We start from the raw sequence: 17,853 nt of genomic DNA, 5'->3' as shown, positions 1-17,853 counted from the left end.
CAGCCCTCCTACTCACCCCATCACCAAAAATGTGTGTAGAAAAAACGGGGTTTGAGTCAAAGCAAACCCAAAACAGCAGCGCTGCATTAAACATCATCAGACTCGGACAGACTCCTGTGTGCGCAAGCTTGAGGATCTTCTCAGATCAGTCTGGCCCGAGTAATTCAAGCTTGGAGGGGACACCCATCTAAAAAAAATACGGCCTGCTATTATTCAGCCTAAAGGAAGGAATAATAAAAAGGGAAAAAGAAAGACAATCCGTCAGACATCTAAATCAGCTGACATCCCCAGGTCTCCCCGCGCTGTAGGTGGCGGCGTCTGATAACATCAGTGAGAAGTTAAACAAAAGGCATTTTTCCCTCAAACCGGCCATCTTTCAGCTTGACTACTGCTGTAAACATCATTCCAGAACACAACATTATGAGACATCTTACCCTACATTCCTGATCCTCCTTTTTAAAGGGAGAGCGAAGTCTCAGAGCTTTGCCAAAAGAAGACTCCTAAGAGCTTTGAGACACACGGAGGGGGAGAGTTACAGCGTTTAAAAAATGTACCACCATTCTGACAGCGGTTTTTGCTTGAGAGCTCTCGGTTTCACCTTCGAGTCTGTTATTGACACATCGAGAATTAGAATAAATTCTCTCTAGTGGCTCATGCAGACTGTCTAATGAGCTCGCTGTCATCCACAGAAGTAATTTCTCCCAGAACAAGGTTTCATACCAGAAGTTTTGGAAATCCATTTGGAAAAGGAATAGTTCCATTGACCTTAATACCTTTCCGAACATTCTCTTTGAGCATTCCTTCACTCCCTTCGGTTCTAATTGATTTCATAAAAGCGGTAATATGTAAAGGCGAGGAGGGGCTCTGTTGATATAACCTTGAATCTAAATGATCCTTGAATCCCCATGTTGTCTGAGAAACTTTTCACTGTCTTTAAACGCCTCATAACTTCCCCATGACACATTTTCTGGATCGTGTCTTTAACTTGCAGAGTGCAATTCGCCTCTTCGTCATGTGTCCTATGGTGAATTGTCTACCGTAACCGCTGCGTCAAAAGCCAACTCCCTCGCTCTGCGTTTAGCACGCTCCGGATGCCTACTAGTTACGGCCATCTAAGAACATATTCACACAAGGTGTGTAAGAAAGGCACATTATGTCATGAAGGGAATGTAGACGTCAGATACCAGCAACGTATTTCAAGAGCCATCTTCTCCAAAAGCTTTTTTCTTTCAAGTCTTGGGCCTTGAGTTTCATCCTAAAGTCGGCATAAAAACGGATGTTGTGATAGTCTTTTTAGTCTTCCCTATGTGAAATAGCTTCTCGAACAAGAGTAAATGTAAGGCGGGACTGAATTTTGTCCATGGGGAATTGATTGGATGGTTGTGGTTTGCTATTGGTCGATCTCATGTGAGTGACAGTTAATGAGTAAATCACGCCAGTTAATCATGCCTGCGAACAATATTTATCATGGCACTGAATGTGAATGTTTAGCATCCCAGTTGCTCGCTCTCTCTCTCTCTCTCTCTCTCTCTCTCTCTCTCTCTCTCTCTCTCTCTCTCTCTCTCTCTCTCTCTATAGATTCAAGCATTATGTATCTGGAGATTGTGCTGACAGAGTTTGTGCTTGTGAAGATGAAGGACATGCAAGAGTTATCTGGAAATACACAGGAACAACGATTGCAACAAGAAAATAAAATTCCAGAATTTATGTATTATTATTAAAGGGATAGTTCACCCAAAAATATTTATTCTGTCATTAATTACTCACCCTCATGTCGTTCCAAACCTGTAAGACTTTTTGTTCATCTTTGGAACACAAATTATGCATTTTTTTATAAAATCTGAGCGATTTCTGTCCCTCCATTGACAGCTATGCAACTACCACTTTGACGCTTCAAAAAGTTCATAAAGAGATCGTAAAACGAATCCATATGAATTGAGCGGTTTAGTCCAAAATTTCTGAAGAGACCCAATCACTTTATACACTGACCAGATTTAATTTAGGCTTTTATTCACATATAGACTTTCATCAACTCACACATCAGTTGTGGTAGACAGAAGATCAAGCAAGTTCGCTTGACATGCGAGAACCAATGAGATTCATTCTCGTGTTACGCAGCACGTTTGAGCTTCTGCAAGAACCAATGAGGTTCATTCTTGTGTTACGCAGCACGTTTGAGCTTCAGCAAGAACCAATGAGATTCATTCTCGTGTTACGCAGCACGTTTGAGCTTCTGCAAGAACCTAAATCTCTTCAGAAAATGTGGACTAAAACATTCCTATGGATTAGTTTTACAATCTATTTATGAACTTTTTTAAGCGACAAAGTGGGAGTTGCGGAGCAGTCGATGGAGGGACAGAAAGCTCTCTTTATTACAAATATCTTCAAAGATGTGTTTCAAAGATGAACAAAAGTATTACAGGTTTGAAACGACATTAGGGTGAGTAGATGATGACATAAATGTAATTTTTGGGTGAACTAATCCTTTAAGTATTTACAGATTTATGGGATCCAATATAAATTTTGAATCAAAATGTTGAATATCTAAATGTCAATGTTCTTTTTATGCATCTGTGATATTAAAAGCTAATACAAAACCTGAAACTTTGACAGCTGTTTCTAAACTATGCACACCTCAGAGAGTGAATTAGTCACATTTTCAACAACACTGAAAGGAGTCTTTTGACTCACACATTTGATTATGAAATCATACTGCACGGTTCTAAAGGAGCAGGTAATTTGTGAGTAGTGGAAAGAAAAGACTAGTCTAAAGTCAAATAACAGAGTTAAAGTCGAGTCTCCACCACTGTAGTATTTGTGGTGATACATCCACATTTCCGAACGCCACAAAAACAGTCTGATAGCATTTATTCATTTTCCATATATAGTCCTCTTTTTTATTATTATTATTATTAACAGAGGTCAAATAAATTCATCAAGTCATATTTACAGAGAAAGGCAATAAATATTTTATAATAGTAATAAAATTATTATTTTTGCATACATTTTTTTAATCGTACGTGTGTCATGATTGTTAGTAACGTCTGACAGACGATGAGTATATAGACGTGTGAATACTACAGCTATACCCATGTGGAGAGTCGACCGCACCAACAGTCCAGCGTCTGCAGAAGGGATTTCCTCTGTGCACCTGCGTCTCCAACGTTCTAGAACTGAGAGCAAGCGTTCTAGAATACAAAGAACATGTCTGATTGTCAGGTGGACCGATTTCATTGGCTTAATGACCCGGAAGTAGTGAAAATCCCACACTTAAAAGAGCATCAGGGACATTAAGAGCAATGGATTTTATGCATGTTTTGGTAGCTAAATGTTAGAAAGTACACAGGGTGACGGCATCATCAGCACATATGCGGGATCCAGCTGTAGGCTTAGAGCATTACAGCAATCCCAGAAAAACGTATTCCGGCTTCCGTCTGTTGGTTCTCACACACACTATTACCACAGCTAATGCTGATATCTAGCTAGTCAAAGCATGTTGATCTAAGCTGAATCACAGAATATCAAAAAAACGATCAAAGCGTTCTGCACGTTCGGCCCACGAGAAGGCCTGGTGTCCGCTCAGACGAGAAAAGCATCCGACACGGCTCTTCAAAATATTGCACTCAAAGCTTCACGTTTACCTATGGAGGCCTGCAAAGGTCACATGACCTTGTTATCGCTCTCTCGTTGCATCTCCATGACAGCCCATTCCAGTGGAAAATATTGGATCTTTGTTCTCAGGGGCAACACAAATGAAAATAAAAAAGGTTTCCCAGGCGGTGCGGTTTGCTCTCGTCGCTATTCCAGAGTTTTATCAGGAAACGTGTCAAAGCAGGAGACACTAGTTCCTTGTAGGTCATCCTTAGTTAATCCAGTATAAATAAAATAACAGACACCAATATAACATTTAAAAAAAGACCCACATTCAACTGCTGGGAGAAACTCAACGCTTCTGAAATATAAAAATAAAACATCTTTGAACTTTTTTTTAAGCTTCTTGTCTTTTTTCCGTAGCAATTGTTTATTCGTGTCCTCTTCCTTCTCCTGTTTCGGATAAGATGAAGGTGTTTGTAAGGCAAGAAGCACGTAGTGTCCTCGGGGAGCGGTGCGTACTCATCCTCACCGACTCAGTTCGTTTTAGGGTTGGTTTTTAAACGCCGCGCCCTTCGTGTCCGTTTGGTTACCGTCGTGAAACGGAACTCCTCCAGAGGGTCCACTTTTCCTTTGGGGTGGCGCTTCATGAAATGCACTTCTTGCTGCGTCTGCGTGGTCTTGGAGCCTTTTTTGGGTCGACCCTTTCGATTGAAACCCAAATACCAGCCTTTGTACTTGGCTGACACCAGCGCCGTGTAGTTGTTCTCCAAATATTCCTCCACGAAGACGCACTCCTGGTTATTCCCATTGGGCTGAGGAGAGAGGACAAGACCACATGTCAGAAAACAGCCCATTTATCAAAATAACCCCTTAACTGATGGTCTGATTGGATCCCCTAAAATGAAATGGAAAAATTGTATAAATTTTTTTACTCAAATTAATACAAATTAAATAAATTAATAAAATAAAAATACCAACAGCAATCAATAATGATGATAATGGTTTACCAAATAATTAAATAATGGACATAAAGGAATTTATTTAACTTTTAATATATTATGTAAAACTGAAAAGAGCGTAATGTGTTGACACTGTAGCAAGAGAAAATAGCAAAGCTATTTAGGAAATCAGTTACCTGGTAACAATATTTGACTGAAAAATTTTATGATTGACCAATTAGAATCAAGTACCCTAGAGAGCGATTAATAACCATAAATAACTATATCTCAATGATCATTTGAGTGAAGAAAAATATAGAAAACATCCTATGATGATTTTGAAATATATGAGTCTCAAATTCGGCATAAACACACCAAATGACATTATCAGTGATTTTACGCTGAATATCCCAATGTTGGTTGAAGAACAAGAGAACATTCAAGAAATCACATTTCATTGGTTCTCTCGGCTGAACGGATTTTAAAGTTTGATTAAAACTGATCTGCAGTTCACACATCTGCTACAAAACTGCTGTATGACAGGACAGATACATACAAAGCGTGTTTTTTTAAAGAATGACTATCTTTCCCAACAAGACACAATAATTGTGCCCTTCAACTCAGGACCAGTCCAACACAAGCCAGTGAAGCGCGTAATGTACTATTCATGGCAAATTTAGGGGGTGTTGGTCTTTCCACTTAGATTTGTTTGTGGTATGGCAGTTACAAGAACTTGGAAAAAGGGACAATTTTAAGTTCAAACAGCAGCCTCAATATTTCATTTATGTTTAAATAGATGGTATGACAATTTATGTTGACTGGCTCCATGATGTAACATCAGGAGTTGGCTGCAGTAGCAGTGCATACATCCCTCATACATCAAGTCAAAACACAGGTCATTATATTGATGCAAAAATACATCAGCTCATGAGTAAATCAAATGCATACACACAGAAACCAAAAACACTTTCTCGTTACATTCACATCACAGTTAATGTGGCCCAAATTTTTTGTTTCTGACGTGTTGTTTGCATGACGGTCTGAACAGCAAATCACATTGAGTCAGATTATGATCCAAAACAGTTCAGTAAACATACCTTTCCAATAATTTTGCCATTCTTGTTCATGCAGATGTAGTATCCACTCTCTTTCCCTTTTATCCGAATGTGACTCCCGAATGTCTCTGTTTCCACAATAAGTAGAGCTGCAGGTAAAAAGAAAACACAGTTTACACAAAGTTCATGAAGACAATGTGATGTGCACAGAATTATTGTTATTTTTTTATATATATCCTTCAAGGACACACCTGGGTCATATTTTCAATATACTACATATTTAAATATTTTCATAACATTATTGTCATGACATTTAAAGTCCGCATGAACCGGAAGTTGCAAAAGACTGTTCTCCAGTGTTGTTGTGACGTATTTCTCAGTAAAAAAAAATTAAGCACATTTCCCACAAATTATTTTGACCATAACACATTTAAAATATTTATCAAATTTATTTTATTTAAATATTATTTAAAGTATTTAAACATTGTTGTCATAAAAAAAAAATCTATTTATAAAGTTTTTTTTTTTTTTTTCATTTTTGCAATGAAAATATTGTCAATATACAAACAGTCGTAATGGTCAATAGTTAAATATACAAAATATACATTTTTTTTTTTTTATTATTCTGCAGTGAAATTATGACCTGGACCTTTTTTTCTCTCTCTCATCAGTGGGATAGCTGTTGTCATTTATTTTCACGCAGTATTTGGTACATGAAATAATATGTGTATATATTGCGTATATATTTTTTATAGTGTAAAAAAAGAAAAACTTAATGATTCATCATAGACTACAGCTCTCTCTCTCTCTCTCCCTCTCTCTCTCTCTCTCTCTCTCTCTCTCCCTCTCTCCCCTCTCTCTCCCTCTCTCTCTCTCTCTCTCTCTCTCTCTCCCTCTGTAAGCACCTTTGTTAAGGGTCCCCTCTCTCGGGGGGAAGCAATCTGCCAAACTCCTTGGAGCAGTTCAGATCCCCAGGGATTGGGTTTCCACTTGCCTTTAGTTCGTGCTCACTCAATCAAAAAGTTAGGATGATCCATTTGTTTAACACACTGGGCTATTCAAAGGTGCTCAAAGCAGAGAGGCTTAGAGAGCAACACCAAAACTGTCCCCTTCGAAAACAGCCCAGGGCAACATGAGAGGAACGACTAATCCAGGCAGGGCACTTGAGATCAAATGAGGGTGGGAAAGATCCCACTCCTCGGAGCAGAGCCCTTCACAAGAACGTGACGTTTTAAAAGACATGCCTGAAAAATTCCTGTATTTAAATGAACACTGTGCCTAAAAAATGTAATGTTCAAACCAGTCAGCCCTCCATATGTGCATCAGCCGATTTCTTACTGGTGTAGCTTATTAATATTAAAGCACAGATGTCAACAGTAATGTGAAAGTCAAACCGGGGTGAAAGCGAAGACATTTTTGAGATGTTTCTGGGAAGGCGAGTGTTTGCTGATAAATGAGCCATACGAGTGTAAGATCTGATCCAGCACGGTGTGTGTGTGTGTGTGCCTCATGTCAGTGTTCAAATATAGGGTTGTTTTCATTTTACAGAAAACTGTCTGTTAAAGTTAATGTGAAACCAGCCATTTTACTTCCGTGACATGACGTAAACCAAGAAAAACTGAATATTCGGAGAGGATGGGTAATCAATTCTGTCCTGCATTTTTAGCTCACGGGATATCACTCTTCACACATAGGTTGCAAACAGGAATTTATATTGACCTGACACATTTTGACTTAAACATACACAATCTTTAGTTGGCACCTGTACATACACAACATACACAACAATTTTCAAGAGTTTGGGGTCAGTAAGATTTTATTTTTATTTATTTTTAATCTCTTCTGCTCTCCAAGGCTGCATAAATACAGTAAAACCGTAATTTTGTGGAATATTAATTAAAAATAACAATATTCAAATGTAATTTATTCCTGTGATCAAAGCTCAATGATTAGAAATCATTCTAATATGCTGATTTGCTGCTCAAGAAACATTTATTATTATTATTATTATTATTATTATCAATGTTGAAAACATTACTGATTAATATTGTTGTGGAAAATGAAACTTTTTTTTTAGGATTCGTTGATGAATAGAAAGTTCACAAGAACAGCATTTAATTGTAACATTATAAACTTCTTTACTGTCACTTTTCATAACTTCTATGCATCCTTCCTGAACAACAGTGTTACATTTTTTTTTTATTTTTTTTATCTTACCGATACCAAACTTGGTGTACCAAAAGTGCATAAATGCTCATAAATCTGAAAAACTTAACTCAATTTGACTGAGGCATGATTTGAACATATGCTCAGCTTGCCTTTAGTTTTCAAATACTTTTCATAATAACTTTGACAGGACAGCGAAGAGTGTGTGTGTGCGGGTGTGTGTGTGTGTGTGTGTGTGTGTGTGTGTGTGTGTGTGTGTGTGTGTGTGTGTGTGTGTGTGTGTGTGTGTGTGTGTGTGTGTGTGTGTGTGTGTCATGGAGTTCACAGGTGCCAGGTGTGGGGGTTTACCTGGATCTGCCTCCTCTCATGCTAACACAGGTACAGAGGAAAAGCTCAGCCAACGCTGCACTGCTTATAACCAGACACTGACACATGTAAGCAGTCAACAACAGCCAGACCTGTAAACACTTACAGCTGCAGGGCCAGTTCAAAACATGACCAACTAGCATTACTGTAAATACTTCCTGAATAAAGAACACTACCATCACATTCACTGCCATACATACTATTTTAACATCAAAACAAAAGCTTTAACTTTATCAAAACATCAGCTTTAACTTATTCATATGAATGAATAAATAGTGAACATTACCAACATTGCCATAAACAAATACTTAATGCTGAACATTAAGACTGAAAACAAAACTTGCCATACAAACTAAATGCCGTCGCTGCCGTTTCTGTGTTCAAATATACACAACAGATACCCAAACTTATTTTTTTAGCTTAACTCCTTTGACTTAAAATATTTACTTGAAGTAGCCCTGCGATTTTAAGCTAATATCTCATTAATTTAACATCTTTTGACAATTCTGAGATGGTCATATGACAGGTTTTATTTGATTGTTTTTAAATTATTTATTTATTTTGATTTTAAATTTTTATGATTTCATTAATTGTTCTTTTCTATTCCAATTATTAATTAATCTTTTCATTAACAGAACGACGCACCTACAGGCTGCATTCTCGACACTGCCACAAGAGGCACTATAGCAGGCAGAAGTATAAAAATGTCTGCTTCTATGGTACCTCTTTTCATTTAGGTCAACTTCTGTCGTGGCCAGTTTGAGGAAAAATACCTAAATAATAATAACTGTCGCTTTAGTTTAGGGTCCAATTCTCACTATTAACTAACTGTTAACTACGACTTTTGCCTTCATAAACGCCTAATTACTTATTAATAGTAAGTAAGGTAGTTGTTAAGTTTAGATATTGGGAAGGATTAGAGATGTAGAATATTGTCATGCAGAACAAGGCATTAATATGTGCTTTATAAGTACTAAAAAACAGCCAATATCCTACTAATATAATAAGCAATTAGTTGATAGTGAGAATTGGACCCTATACTAAAGTGTTACCATAATAACACAGAGTTTAATGGCACAGAGGTTTGAAGATAACAGTTGACACTCGTAACTGCTGTGAGTTGTTGTAAGACTTACTGCAATCAGAACACAACCCTAACCATCAAAACACAAATATGAACACAACCCAGTGACTAACCAAATTAACAATCAAATTCTAAATGAATGAAAATGGGAAGTCAGTGATCATTTACACCCCCCTCATAATGTTCAAAATTTGTATGATTCATTCACAAATCAGGCATCATTACTTTTCTCATTCATGTGCATAGGAGAGTTAGGCCGTGTGTCCACCAAAGCGTTTTTTTCACGCGGCTGGTGTGTTTTTTCAATTGTTTTCAATGGAAGCGCCTCGGTTTTATAACGCCATGAGCGTAACGAGGCGCTGAGCGTCTTTTTCACGCTGAAGCGATGAGCGTTCGGCGTTTTTTACAGGTCGCCGAGAGTTGAGGAATGTTCAACTTTGGGTAAAACGCCGCGCTCATCACTGTCACTTTTTACCCAACCGTCCAATCACAGTGGAGGAGGGGCGGGACTAATACCACACCGACCAACGGATATTCTGTATCATAGCAACGAAGCGTCTCAACTGAAAAAAACAACAACTAACAAAACACTCTCAAGCGCCCACAGCTCGGCGTTTTCAGCAGAATAAAACTCGTCTGCAAGCTGGCAAAAAACGCTTTGGTGGACACATGGCCTTAAGGTTGATATCAAGATTGTAGGTGACTTAAACTTCATATATAAAGAAAGTCATACACGTTTGCTAGGTGAGTAAATGATGACAGAATTATCATTTGTAGATGAACTATGCCATCAAAGTGCAATAATCTTGATCCTCCCTTCAGAGAAAAAGGGAGCCAAGCTGGTCTTGGCTGGTTTAGGCTGGTTGGTTTCAAAGAAGTGTCCAAAACCCTTCTTAAACTATCATGTTAAGACACCAGGCTGGAAGACAAGCTAAGACAGCGCTGGATTTAGCCGTTTGTTTTTCCAGCAGGGATGCTTCCAGGTGTTCATCTAATGTGACACAAAATGCTACAATCATGAACAAATAAAACTTCAGGTCACATTGAACCATTTATCCTCACTCGGTTTAGCACAGATAAGAATAAAACTCCTTTCAGGACAAGTCAAACATGAATGAACTAGGATTGGGAACTAGGATTATAAGGCATGAGAAACAGTATTATGCAGGTACAGGAATCCAGGACTAAAGGTTTATGGAGTCGTGTCTGTTGTGGAATCTTTATGCTGAACGGCTCTGACTGACACAAACGCGCACAAGACTGGAACATAAACACGCTTGTATCAGTCGGCAAAGTTAAGTGTGTTTATCTTCACACAGAGTTTCTGTTCTCACACTAGTACCGCTGGGGCACGCTGCCCATCAGTTCTGCGGTTTTTGTTTTGTTTATACTTTGATACATTTTGATTAATAACGGTTCAGGTTGGATGTTAAAGAGAAGTTGTTCATCTTAGATATGATATTTGCAGGCCCAGATGGAATGCTGATCTGGGGAAATATGCTATTTAAACACGGTACAGTTTGTCAAATGGAGCTGAGAGCACTACACACTCTTTGTGTTTGTAGAAAGCATTATAAAAATTAGCCAAAGTATTTAGTAAATTAAAAGGCTTCAATGATTCTGAAGCTATACATGATTCTCAGATTCGAACAGATTCAAGCACGCTCACAGCCAGAGACTCGAAAACATGCAAGTTAAAGAGAGGTTAGTTCTCCTAAAAAAAAAACATTTCTTTCATAATTTACTCGCCCTCATGTCATCAAACCTGTGTGACTTTTCTCATGTTGAATTTCTAATGAACATCCTGCAATTTCTAAATATAGTGAATGAAATATAACTTTTAAAGTTAGATCCTTGCATGATCTCTGAGTGAATCGGTCAATGGCTCAATGACTATGTTTACATGCACAACAACATTCCGATATGAATTTTACAATATTTCAGTTAGTTTTGGGTCATGAAATCTATTTTAAGACATTCTGATTTCCCTAATTCCAATTCACAACCCTGCAATAAAAAAACAGTTTTTCTGGAAGAAAAAAAACCTTCCATGAATGATGGATAAATAATGTTTTTGTGCGAACATTTTGAGAACATGTGAACAAACATTCTTCTAATGTTACTGGAAGAATGTTTGCTCACGACTCTGAGAGAATCTTGCCAGAATGTTATAAGTTCTGAGAACGTCCAATGGCTCTAAGGAAAGTCAAACCGGTTTGAAACGACGTGAGGCTGAATAAATGATGACAGAAGTTTCATATTTGGCTGATCTATCCCTTTAAATGGTTCTGCCTAACAAGCAGAATAGAAGCGGAGTCAAATGATAAAGGTTCGTTTGATTCATCTGAGAGCACAGGAACACTCCCGTACCGTACTTGCCCCCATCGTCTCCATTGGCGTTGATCTTCTTGCCCAGGATCTGCACATGTTTCCCAGTGGTTCGGCTGTAGAGCTGATATATCCGTACCTGCTTCCGACTCACGTCGTCTCGAGTGTGGTTCTCGATGTAGAACCGGAAGTCGGCGGAACTCTGGTGAGATTCCTAGAATCAGCAACGACAAAAAGTGTTGATCTATTTCTGTATTCGCATTTCAAAGTCAACATTAAACCACATTAACATGTGATGAAAGTCAACGTGACACAACTTTTGTTTTGTTTTTTACAATATAATAATCCCCCTCCCCCCTCTACCCTCTACTACCCCAGAATAAGAAATAAAAAAGGTAATTGCGACTTTTTATCTCAGAATTGAGAGATATAAACTTGCAATTGCGAGTTATAAAGTAAGGATTTCTTGATATAAATACGTAATTGCGAGTTATAAAGTCAGAATTGTGAGATCAACTCAATTGCGAGGAAAAACGTTAAAAAAAGTTTTATATATCTTGCAATTCTGACTTTATAACTCGCAAATGTGAGAAACATTTTATAATTGCGAGAGAAAAAAGTCGCAATTATCTTTCAAATTGTTTTATTCCGTGGCAGAAACAAGCTTGCATATTTATTTGATCCAAATTACAGTAAAAATATGAAGATTTTACTTTTTATCATGTGAATCAAGAGAGGGTGGGATTTCATAAATTAATTGGAAAGTGGCCATTACATCCCAGAATGTCAGTAGTCGTTTCAGAGGAAAAGCAATTTATTACATTTTGCTGGAAGATTATTATTAACTTGCAAAGCATGCTGCACTAAAGATCATTCACAATGAGACCAGAATTGTGTTAAGAAAGTAAATAGGGTCAAATTTTGATATCATGTTTTCAATAAAGTTTCAGATCGAAATGATTCACACACGATGATTCGTACTCACACTCACACTCTCTCTCTCTCTCTCCCCCTCTCTCTCTCTCTCTCTCTCTCTAAATAAAACATCTGAATATTCTGAGCCTGGAGCTACTACGAGAAGTGAAGTTTTCAATTTCCACTAGCAAGTCTCCCGCAATTATCCACCTGAAAGATCTAACTCTGTCATCAAACAAATATCTGCCTAAGGTAAGAATCACACTCATAAATCACACATACACACCTGTAAGTATGGGAAGTACATGTACACAACTGTTGCACTGACACACACACACACACACACACTAACATAATAAAAATACAACGCCGCTTGCCATGGCCTCTCCTGTCGCTCACATTCACACTCACCCGAGGCTTTATAGAAAAATCACCAATCCACTTCTCATCCAAAAGCCTCTATCTTTCCTCCTCCTCTTCTGTCATCCTTCCATATGTGAGGAAAACATATACCTCTAAAAACCCTGGAATCCCCGTCCCAGCCAAGACTACTCTCTCGGGCTGAGACGAGGGGTAATTATCCTGTAATGAGCTTTTATGTGGCTTCTCTCAGGTGGTTAATTACACTCACATTACATGCTTCCACTCCATGTTATTTTAACCTCAGCTAATTAATGACATTTAGAGAGCACAAGGGGAAACGCGCAGCTCACGGTGCAAAAAAAGAGAGATCTATTCAACAGAGTTGAGAAAGAAACTTCCATTGAGATTCACGCTGAATGCAGGACTGCTTAGAAACACGTCAACGTGACACAACCGCCAACATTAACCCATTAATGCAGGAATTATTACATCCAAAGCAAAACAGATTCTTTTAACAAAGGGGGTCGGATTTTTTTTAAATATTTTTGAAAGAAGTATTTTATGCTCACCAAGCCTGCATTTATTTGCTCAAAAATACAGTAAAATCAGTAATATTGTGATTCTATCTATTCTATCTGTTATTGTAATATATTGTCAAATATAATTTATCCCTGTGATGCAAAGCTGGGTTTTCAGCATTATTACGCCAGTCTTCAGTGTCATGATTCTTTATAAATCATTCTAATATGATGATTTACAGCTCAAGAAACATTTTTGTAACATTACTGTCACTTTTGATCAACGTAATGCATCTTTGATAAATAAAAGTATTTGATTGCAAAACAAAGCAAAAATTCGGACCACAATCTTTTGATTTTAAGTGTATATTTATTAATAAATGTCTGCAAATGTATGCTACAATAAATAAAAAACACAAATGACATAAAGAGGACAGTCATATAGAATTATGAGAAAATGTCAAAGATCATGAATCGTTAAAAGCAACTTTTAAAGATCTGACCACTGCAGTGGACACATGCAATAAGGGGTTAAACGAACCCAAAGCCATTTCACAACGTAGTTAAGAGTTGTTTTCACGTTAAAAAACAATTAACAATTAGTATTAGTTCAAGTTGGTCATCTACAGTACCTTCATCCTAAATCTTTCTAGCAAATCTAGTCATTGTTACATTATTTTCCTATAGATGAATCCATGAATCACATTCAAACAGAAGCTATCACACGTTGTCTCTTAAAAAATAAAGCTTTATGTCCATCGATGGTTCCATTAAGAACCTTTAACATCAACACAACCTTTTCCATTCCACAAAAGGCTCTTTATAGTGGAAAAAAAGTTTTTTTAGATGATCAAAATGTACTTCACACTATGAAAAAATGGTTATTTTAAGAAGTTTGGAACCCAGAATGGCTATTCTATGGCATTGCATACAGAAACCAGGTTCATTTTTGCTTGTAATAACACATACATACGCAGCTCATGCGCACACACAGCCTCTCCTCGGAGTCGGAAGGATTTACTCTGAAATCTGGCAATCTAGTCAAACGCAGAGATGTGTTTTGTAGACAGTTGTGTATACGGACGGGAGCGGGACGGCAGAGGGCATGCCTATGCAGAGAGCCAGCCACGGCCAAACATTTTTATCATGCCGCCCGATTCCCTTCAAAGCAAACCTAGGCAAACTGATCTCACTGCGACTTCAAAAGCCCGACCCCGTCCCACAAGAAGCCGAGCCACTCTTGCGTGTCAGATAGGCCCTATCTGCAGACACCACTCTCTGAGCAGGATACATCTCAGGAAACAACGCCACTTAAACTGTGCTTATCGCCCCGTCTTTCACTGCATCTCCTTAATAACAACTGTGTTTGTTTTCTCAGGGAGAACCTATAACACCAGCGCAGGTTAACAGAAGCAGGTGATACTCTGTCTATCACATACTGCCATCACGGACTCAGAAAGCAGGCTGTGCCACACTAAAGCCTTGTTTGTGCCAACTGCTTTGGAACAAAACTGAACGCACGCAATTATATAAGCAACATGGGTCTCGTTTTCTTCAAACCAGTGGCTTTTGTTCCTGGTTGGAGGGGTGATCGCCCCCGTTTATTACGACATTCTGATGCAAGTTTTATAATCACAATGCCCTGACCCATTTGCCAGGAGAGAAAAAAAGCCTTTATTAAGCCGTCCCCGCCTCGTGAGGTATACATCTGTCAGTAAAGACGGATTTGAGGAACTGCACATATCTAATGACTTATTTGTTGGCTGAATTAGTCACCTTCCTGAAAAAGAGCCCGAGATTGCAGCGAGTCTTACTTAATAGCTTTTAAAAGGAAATACAATTTGTTTGGTCACTTAGATTTCAGTTTTGTTCTATATATTTATTTTATTTCTTTAGATAGATAGATAGATAGATAGATAGATAGATAGATAGATAGATAGATAGATAGATAGATAGATAGATAGATAGATAGATAGATAGATAGATAGATAGATAGATAGATAGATAGAAATTTAAATGCACAAATTGCTCATTTTTGTACTCAGCATTAAATCAGTCAACGCATGAGTTTACTAACTATTGTGAGGGACGTAATGTTTTATAGACAAGTACAAGATTCGTTAGGGGAAAAATGCTATATACATTTTTATCCCAGCTCTAAATAAAACACAAAGAAGCACAAAAGGATGTGCTTTGTTTGTTCTTTTTTTTAGAGAGAGAGGAGGAGAAAGAAATTCAATTCCTCTGACAAGACCACCAACAAATCTAAAGACACTTTTTAATTTTACAGCCTCTGGGGTGTAGATTTCCCATGCCTCTGTTTTCAAAAACCTTAAGACAACAAATGAAACAAGCTTTGTGTTTGCGCACCGGCGGCACATCCTCATAATCCCTCCCTTAATCCAGATTCATGATGACAGTGAAGCAGCCAGACTTACCTGCAACTGGAAGTAGAGGACCAGTAAATGTAGACACCTGGAAAGAGAAAGAGAGAGAATGAGAGGGAGAGAGAAAGAAAGAGAGAGAGAGAGAGGGGGAGATACACAGGAGGAAAGTAAGGAGGGGTGAATCACAAGCAATTACACCAGATAAAAATATAGCAGTACATCTTAAACCTGGCTTTGAGCGACTTCTATTGGCAAGAATGCACGAACTCAAAGTGAATCAAAGAGACTATTAAGAATATTCCTTACACGTAGATGAACCTTGACGGCAGGACAGACATCTTGGTCAAATACACCTGTTTCCAGCGTTTGCCGCTCCAGTAAGTGGCGCGCGGAGCCCCGCCAGTGTCTCACACACAAAATCCCGGAGGAGAGGTGCAATCCCAGGGAAAAGAGAGATGCAGGACGTGTAAATGTGCCGCTGGAAGCAGCATGAGGCTGTTTCTTGTTTGAAAAAGATCGTACAAACGCAAATCAATGTCTTCCCTGTGGTCCCTCCGTTCCTCCGCGGTCCGCGCGCGCTGCGCTCTCTCGCCAAAGCGCGCAAAGATTGAATTGGAAAAGACTGACGCGGGGTCGGGGTGTCTCCTCCTCGGTGAACAATCCGCGACCTTTCGTGCTTATTCTTGATCCAGTATGCGATATAAAAAAGATAAATTCCGTTCGTACCTGCCGAGGACGCCGGATAGTGCACACCTTACGTGGATCATTCCAAGCTTCCCGTGTTCATTGTTTGAAGAGGGAAAACTTTCCCAACAAGTCCAAGCTGTCAGGGTAGATGAGTTAGGGTTATACGTATCTTCTTTAGATGTTAGACTGTTATCCAAGTCGTTTTTACAGTAAAGGCGCTCAGACCCGTGGCAAATCCTGGAAGCACGCTGGGTGATGGGACGGGACTGTCTGTCTGTCTGTGTGCCGAAGAGGGCTGGAGCGCACTGAGGGGTTTTGGGTTGGTGGTGGGTGGAAACCTGTCAGTGGTTTTGCACCTGATAGGGTGATCTGAGAGAGTCCATCGGTGCGCGGAATGCGCTTTTCCTCTGTCTGAGCAGTTTCCTTTGCGCTCCTCGTAGTTTCTTAAGCACTTTCGTCGTTTCACTGTCAGTCTGTGAGAATTCCTTGCGAATTTCACATATGAACTCGTAAACAGGTGCATTTCAGTTGAGCAAAACCAGACACTCGCTGTTGAGATAACCAAATTCTCATCTGATGGGGTAGCAGAGACGTTACACTCACTTTTTCAAAACTAAAATGCTTAATAATAATAATACATTAAGGTCGCACTTTATATTATTGTCTTGTGTGTATTTGCATCAAAAATAAGTACAATGTACTTATTGTGTTATTGTACAATGTGATAACATGTATGCACAAAAAATAAGTGCATTGTATCAAATTATTAATTTAAATGTTATTAGGCTACAGTTAAAGACAATATAAAGTGGAACAGAAGTTAATAGAACAGAGACAAATAAAGTTGTTGGAGCTGATAAAAATGGAGAAATTATAAATAATCAAGTATTAAACACAACAAAATTCTTAGAAATGTAATATTTGTGTCAATGATTGTGTCATAAATATTTGTTTAAAAAAATGGTTTAAAAGAATAAAAAAAAATATATAAAGTTTTAATTTATTGACTCTAAAAGTTGTGAACATTAGGTAAAAGTACTAAAATAATACATCAATCATTCTAATATAAACTATTTATTTTATTATAATGAATATTCATGAATATCAATAGGTTTTCTAGGGTTACTCCTTTAGACCTAAACAAATCATGCCAAATATGTCAAAATGTGTAGTATTTCTAACTTAATGACCTTAACACATTGTCTCTCTTTTAATGATTTTCATATAACATGAAAACAAAATAGCTTTCTTATTTATTTATTTTTTAAAGTGTCACATCATTGATACACATAAATGTGTTTGAGGTAGTGGTGTAAATTAAATCCCTATGTAGGCCTACTAGTTAATGGCACATCAACATCAAAATTTAAGTTTTTTTTTTTTTTTTTTTTAAAGTGTGCTTTGAGTATCCATCCACTGATTACCCTCATTTCAGCTCGTTTGTTAACTTCC

General features: G+C 38.1%; 1 protein-coding gene across 2 annotated transcripts; it reads right to left on the bottom strand.

Moving 5' to 3' along the window:
• Positions 1-2,852: 2,852 nt before the first annotated feature.
• On the bottom strand, positions 2,853-16,731 carry fgf24 (fibroblast growth factor 24). Of its 2 annotated transcripts, none has more exons than XM_079630535.1 (5): positions 16,021-16,685; positions 15,766-15,802; positions 11,574-11,745; positions 5,630-5,736; positions 2,853-4,406 (listed from the first exon to the last, which is right to left on the bottom strand). In XM_079630535.1, the coding sequence occupies exons 1-5, from the start codon at positions 16,050-16,052 to the stop codon at positions 4,128-4,130; spliced, it is 627 nt and encodes a 208-aa protein (XP_079486661.1). In that variant the 5' UTR covers positions 16,053-16,685; the 3' UTR covers positions 2,853-4,127. The 2 variants fall into 2 exon arrangements, with proteins under 2 accessions (XP_079486661.1, XP_079486662.1); XM_079630536.1 differs by having other exon boundaries at positions 2,876-4,406; positions 11,583-11,745; positions 16,021-16,731.
• Between the last annotated feature and the right edge of the window lie 1,122 nt (positions 16,732-17,853).

The sequence above is a fragment of the Phoxinus phoxinus genome (assembly GCF_949152265.1).
Source record: "Phoxinus phoxinus genome assembly, chromosome: 12".
Taxonomy (NCBI): domain Eukaryota; kingdom Metazoa; phylum Chordata; class Actinopteri; order Cypriniformes; family Leuciscidae; genus Phoxinus; species Phoxinus phoxinus.
This window is presented reverse-complemented; position numbering and strand designations above follow the sequence as displayed.